The following is a 6,574-nucleotide window of genomic DNA, read 5'->3' as shown; positions in this document are numbered from 1 at the left end:
GTGCGATGCGGGCAAAATATCAAAAAAGAATAAAGGTCCTCAAACAGAAGCTAGATTTGGTTCTTTTAAAATGACCGTCAATATGCGAAAGGAATTCATTTATTCGAGGGCTTCCCTTTTTTTTGTAATTCAGGATTCAATTTGGCGTTCACGTGACTAAAGGAAATCTCATAGATGTAAGCATTGATGAACATTCACCAGCTTCACAATTTGTTCCTGTGTAGCCATCAGCACATGTGCAGAATTATTGATTGACTTCATTCCCGTATTGTGCACCATTCTGACATAGATTACTGGCACATTCGTTGGAAACACAATATATGCAGTAAAATATATATAGGATAGAAATTTACATGCGTGTGCATAAACATGAAGAAACATATATATATATTTAGAACTCTTCGCTCGTGAGTAAAAAATGGAAACAAAATATTCTTAAAGTCCCCAAATTAAAGTTTGTTTGTTCGTTTTTAAGTGAGAGTCAAAGTACGATGTGAATTTATTTCCATTTTTTTCTGATTTTGTATTAGTAAAAAAAATCTAGTGTGGAGGCACTTTAAGAAGATAGAGTCTGTTGACTAAGGAAATCTTATTGCTGCAAACATTGTCAAAGTTTCACCTGTTTCACAATTGGTTCCTTGGTAGCCATCAGCACACGTGCAGGTGTATCGATTGACTTCATTCATGCATGTTGCACCATTCTGACAGGGATTACTTTCACATTCATCGATATCTACATGGAGTCAAATAGACAACCAAAAATGCAGTGACTTACTAGATGGAAATGCGTAACAGCGCCGCTCTTGTGAATAATCACATGAACATTGTATCATATGAGGGAAATGTATACATTTGTGTACTTTGAAACTTACACACGTGCATGCGTTACGTGCAAAATATAGAAACATAATAGAGGTCCAGAAACAGAAGTTAGATTTAATTCTTTCTTATTTACATCTCTTCCGTTTTTGTATTGGTTAGAATCAATTGTAGTTGGGAGGCACTTTATCAAGATATAGTTTGTCGACTAAGGAAATCTTATTACTGTACGCATGTTTGAACTTTCACCTGTTTCACAATTTGTTCCTTGGTAGCCATCAGCACACGTGCAGCTGTATTGATTGACTTCATCCATGCATGTTGCACCATTCTGACAGGGATTACTTTCACATTCATCAATATCTACATGGAGTCAAAAACAAAACAAAACATGCAGTGAACTATAAGATGGAAATGTGTAATAGCGCCGCTCGTGTGAATAATCACATAAACATTGCATCACATCAGGAAAATGTGTACTTCTGATACTTACACATGTGCGTTACGGGCAAAATATAAAAAAATGTATGAAGGTCCAGAAACAGCAACTTATTTGGTTCTTTTTTATTTAGATCTCTATCTTTTTGAAGTTCGCAAGAAAAAAATCTTGTGTGGAGGCATTTAAACAAGATATAGTTTGTCGACTTAGGAAATCTAATTGCTGCACACATTTTCAAAGTCTCACCTGTTTCACAATCGGTTCCTTCGTAGCCATCAGCACACGTGCAGCTGTATTGATCGATTTCATTCATGCATGTTGCACCATTCTGACAGGGATTGCTTTCACATTCATCAATATCTACATGGGAGTCGAAAAGACAACAAAACATGCAGTGAATTACTAGATGGAAATGCGTAACAGCGCCGCTCTTGTGAATAATCACATGAACATTGTATCATATGAGGGAAATGTATACATTTGTGTACTTTGAAACTTACACACGTGCATGCGTTACGTGCAAAATATAGAAACATAAAGAGGTCCAGAAACAGAAGTTAGATTTAATTCTTTCTTATTTACATCTCTTCCGTTTTTGTATTGGATAGAATCAATTGTAGTTGGGAGGCACTTTATCAAGATATAGTTTGTCGACTAAGGAAATCTTATTACTGTACGCATGTTTAAACTTTCACCTGTTTCACAATTTGTTCCTTGGTAGCCATCAGCACACGTGCAGCTGTATTGATTGACTTCATTCATGCATGTTGCACCATTCTGACAGGATTACTTTCACATTCATCAATATCTACATGGAGTCAAAAAGAAAACAAAACATGCAGTGAACTATAAGATGGAAATGTGTAATAGCGCCGCTCGTGCGAATAATCACATAAACATTGCATCACATGAGGAAAATGTGTACTTCTGATACTTACATATGTGCGTTACGGGCAAAATATAAAAAAATGTATGAAGGTCCAGAAACAGCAACTTATTTGGTTCTTTTTTATTTAGATCTCTATCGTTTTGATGTTCGCAAGAAAGAAATCTTGTGTGGAGGCATTTAAACAAGATATAGTTTGTCGACTAAGGAAATCTAATTGCTGCACACATTTTCAAAGTCTCACCTGTTTCACAATCGGTTCCTTCGTAGCCATCAGCACACGTGCAGCTGTATTGATCGATTTCATTCATGCATGTTGCACCATTCTGACAGGGATTGCTTTCACATTCATCAATATCTACATGGGAGTCGAAAAGACAACAAAACATGCAGTGAACTATTAGATGGAAATGTGTAACAGCGCCGCTCTTGTGAATAATCAAATAAACATTGTATCACATGAGGAAAATGTACACATTTGTGTACTTTGAAACTTACATATATGCGTTACGGGCAAAATATTAAAAAAGAATAAATGTCCTCAAACAGAAGCTAGATTTGGTTCTTTTAAAAGTGACCGTCAATACGCTAAAGGAATTCATTTGTTCGAGGGCTTCCCTTTTTTTTGTAATTCAGGATTCAATTTCACGTTCACGTGACTAAAGGAAATCTCATAGATGTAAGCATTGATGAACATTCACCAGCTTCACAATTTGTTCCTGTGTAGCCATCAGCACACGTGCAGAATTATTGATTGACTTCATTCCCGTATTGTGCACCATTCTGACATAGATTACTGGCACATTCGTTGGAAAAACAAAATATGCAGTAAAATATAGGATAGAAATTTACATGCGTGTGCATAAACATGAAGAAACATATATATATATATTTAGAACTCTTCGCTCGTGAGTAAAAAATGGAAACAAAACATTCTTAAAGTCCCCAAATTGAAGTTTGTTTGTACGATTTTAACTGAGAGTCAAAGTGTGATGTGAATTTATGTATAGGATAAAGCCCGAGTACGAGGGCTTTATCCGACTTTAAAACTATCGCCCCTGACTGTTATATTTTCGTTTTCAATGTGTTTACGTCAACCGTCCCCTTTGTCAATGTAACATGTTTAGGATATGAATTAAAACTTTTATTTGTGAAATAGCCTTCCAATGTAATGGAACATCCTATAAATGCCCTAGGGCACATTATATAAATGCCCCAGGGCACAGCAGATTTTGTGTTGCAGTTGGTTTCCGCTGTGTTACCAAATTTGAATATTAAAACGTACCAGATGTCTAAAGAATATGACATGTTCACTTTTGATTGGACAGTACTTTCCTACGGCGCTGTCATTCGTTTCTGGAATTTGGTGACCAAGACTTTACGAACAAAAAAAACACACCCTGAATTGAGCACTCTGATTGGTCAATCAACAGTAGATAGTTTTTAATTACATTTATTCCGATTTTGTATTAGGAAGAATGAAATCTAGTGTGGAGGCACTTTAGGAAGATAGAGTCTGTTGACTAAGGAAATCTAATTGCTGCAAACATTGTCAAAGTTTCACCTGTTTCACAATTGGTTCCTTGGTAGCCATCAGCACACGTGCAGCTGTATTGATTGACTTCATTCATGCATGTTGCACCATTCTGACAGGGATTACTTTCACATTCATCAATATCTACATGGAGTCAAAAAGACAACAAAACATGCAGTGAACAATTAGATGGAAATGTGTAACAGCGCCGCTCGTGTGAATAATCAAATAAACATTGTATCACATGAGAAAAATGTATACATTGTGTACTTCTGAAACTTACACACATGCGTTACGTGCAAAATCTGAAAAAAGAATAAAGGTCCACAAATAGAAGTTAGACTTGGCTCTTCTAAAGTAACCGTCAACATGCGAAAGGAATTCATTTATTCGAGGGTTTCCCTTTTATTGTGTAATTCAGGATTCAATTTCGCGTTGACCTGACTAAAGGAAATCTGTTTGCTGCACGAATGGTCAAAGTTCTACCTGTTTCACAGTTGGTTCCTTGGTAGCCATTAGCACACGTGCAGCTGTATTGATTGACTTCATTCATGCATGTTGCACCATTCTGACAGGGATTACTTTCACATTCATCAATATCTACATGGAGTCAAATAGACAACCAAAAATGCAGTGAACTATTAGATGGAAATGCGTAACAGCGCCGCTCTTGTGAATAATCACATAAACATTGTATCATATGAGGGAAATGTATACATTTGTGTACTTTGAAACTTACACACGTGCATGCGTTACGTGCAAAATATAGAAACAAAATAGAGGTCCAGAAACAGAAGCTAGATTTGTTTCTTTCTTATTTACATCTCTTCCGTTTTTGTATTGGTTAGAATCAATTGTAGTTGGGAGGCACTTTATCAAGATATAGTTTGTCGACTAAGGAAATCTTATTACTGTACGCATGTTTAAACTTTCACCTGTTTCACAATTGGTTCCTTGGTAGCCATCAGCACACGTGCAGCTGTATTGATTGACTTCATTTATGCATGTTGCACCATTCTGACAGGGATTACTTGCACATTCATCAATATCTACATGGAGTCAAAAAGAAAACAAAACATGCAGTGAACTATAAGATGGAAATGTGTAATAGCGCCGCTCGTGTGAATAATCACATAAACATTGCATCACATGAGGAAAATGTGTACTTCTGATACTTACACATGTGCGTTACGGGCAAAATATAAAATGTATGAAGGTCCAGAAACAGAAACTTATTTGGTTCTTTTTTATTTAGATTTCTATCGTTTTGGTGTTTGCAAGAAAGAAATCTAGTGTGGAGGCACTTAAACAAGATATAGTTTGTCGACAAAGGAAATCTAATTGCTGCACACATTTTCAAAGTCTCACCTGTTTCACAATCGGTTCCTTCGTAGCCATCAGCACACGTGCAGCTGTATTGATCGATTTCATTCATGCATGTTGCACCATTCTGACAGGGATTGCTTTCACATTCATCAATATCTACATGGGAATCGAAAAGACAACAAAACATGCAGGGAACTATTAGATGGAAATGTGTAACAGCGCCGCTCTTGTGAATAATCAAATAAACATTGTATCACATGAGGAAAATGTATATATTTGTGTACTTTGAAACTTACATATACGCGTTATGGGCAAAATATCAAAAAAAAGAATAAAGGTCCACAAACAGAAGCGAGATTTGGTTCTGCGTTATTTACATCTCTTCCGTTTTTGTATTGGTAAGAATGAAATGTAGTGTTGATGCACTTTAACAAGATATGGTTTATCGACTAAGGAAATCTAATTGCTGCATGCATGGTGAAAGTTTCACCTGTTTCACAATTGGTTCCTTGGTAGCCATCAGCACACGTGCAGCTGTATTGATCGATTTCATTCATGCATGTTGCACCATTCTGACAGGGATTACTTTCACATTCATCGATATCTACATGGAGTCAAAAAGACAACAAAACATGCAGTGATCTATTAGATGGAAATGTGTAACAGCGCCGCTCGTGTCAATAATCAAATAAACATTGTATCACACGAGAGATATACATACATTTGTGTACTTTTGAAACTTACACATGTGCGATGCGGGCAAAATATCAAAAAAGAATAAAGGTCCTCAAACAGAAGCTAGATTTGGTTCTTTTAAAATGACCGTCAATATGCGAAAGGAATTCATTTATTCGAGGGCTTCCCTTTTTTTTGTAATTCAGGATTCAATTTCGCGTTCACGTGACTAAAGGAAATCTCATAGATGTAAGCATTGATGAACATTCACCAGCTTCACAATTTGTTCCTGTGTAGCCATCAGCACACGTGCAGAATTATTGATTGACTTCATTCCCGTATTCTGCACCATTCTGACATAGATTACTGGCACATTCGTTGGAAAAACAAAATATGCAGTAAAATATATATAGGATAGAAATTTACATGCGTGTGCATAAACATGAAGAAACATATATAAATATTTAGAACTCATCGCTCGTGAGTAAAAAATGGAAACAAAACATTCTTAAGTCCCCAAATTAAAGTTTGTTTGTTCGTTTTTAAGTGAGAGTCAAAGTACGATGTGAATTTATTTCCATTTTTTTCTGATTTTGTATTAGTAAAAAAAATCTAGTGTGGAGGCACTTTAAGAAGATAGAGTCTGTTGACTAAGGAAATCTAATTGCTGCAAACATTGTCAAAGTTTCACCTGTTTCACAATTGGTTCCTTGGTAGCCATCAGCACACGTGCAGGTGTATCGATTGACTTCATTCATGCATGTTGCACCATTCTGACAGGGATTACTTTCACATTCATCGATATCTACATGGAGTCAAATAGACAACCAAAAATGCAGTGAATTACTAGATGGAAATGCGTAACAGCGCCGCTCTTGTGAATAATCACATAAAC

The 6,574-nt window shown here is 36.2% G+C and overlaps 1 protein-coding gene across 1 annotated transcript; it reads right to left on the bottom strand.

Annotated features, from left to right (window-relative positions):
* Positions 1–3,667: 3,667 nt before the first annotated feature.
* LOC139117620 (fibropellin-3-like) lies at positions 3,668–6,031 on the bottom strand. Its single transcript, XM_070680860.1, has 6 exons — positions 5,989–6,031; positions 5,495–5,608; positions 5,047–5,160; positions 4,614–4,727; positions 4,165–4,278; positions 3,668–3,822 (listed from the first exon to the last, which is right to left on the bottom strand). The coding sequence occupies exons 1-6, from the start codon at positions 6,029–6,031 to the stop codon at positions 3,668–3,670; spliced, it is 654 nt and encodes a 217-aa protein (XP_070536961.1).
* Positions 6,032–6,574: the final 543 nt, after the last annotated feature.

Source organism: Ptychodera flava, chromosome 18 (assembly GCF_041260155.1).
Source record: "Ptychodera flava strain L36383 chromosome 18, AS_Pfla_20210202, whole genome shotgun sequence".
Lineage (NCBI taxonomy): Eukaryota > Metazoa > Hemichordata > Enteropneusta > Ptychoderidae > Ptychodera > Ptychodera flava.
The sequence above is the reverse complement of the archived record's forward strand: the minus strand, read 5'-3'. Positions and strand labels throughout refer to the sequence as shown.

Coding starts and splice junctions, on each gene's coding strand:
- LOC139117620 (XM_070680860.1), bottom strand. CDS start 6,031: ATGGTGCAGAATACGGGAATGAAGTCAATCAATAATTCTGCAC. Junction 5,609..5,988: donor GTCAATCAATAATTCTGCAC/GTGTGCTGATGG, acceptor GACTCCATGTAG/ATATCGATGAATGTGAAAGT. Junction 4,728..5,046: donor AGGAACCGATTGTGAAACAG/GTGAGACTTTGA, acceptor GACTCCATGTAG/ATATTGATGAATGTGCAAGT.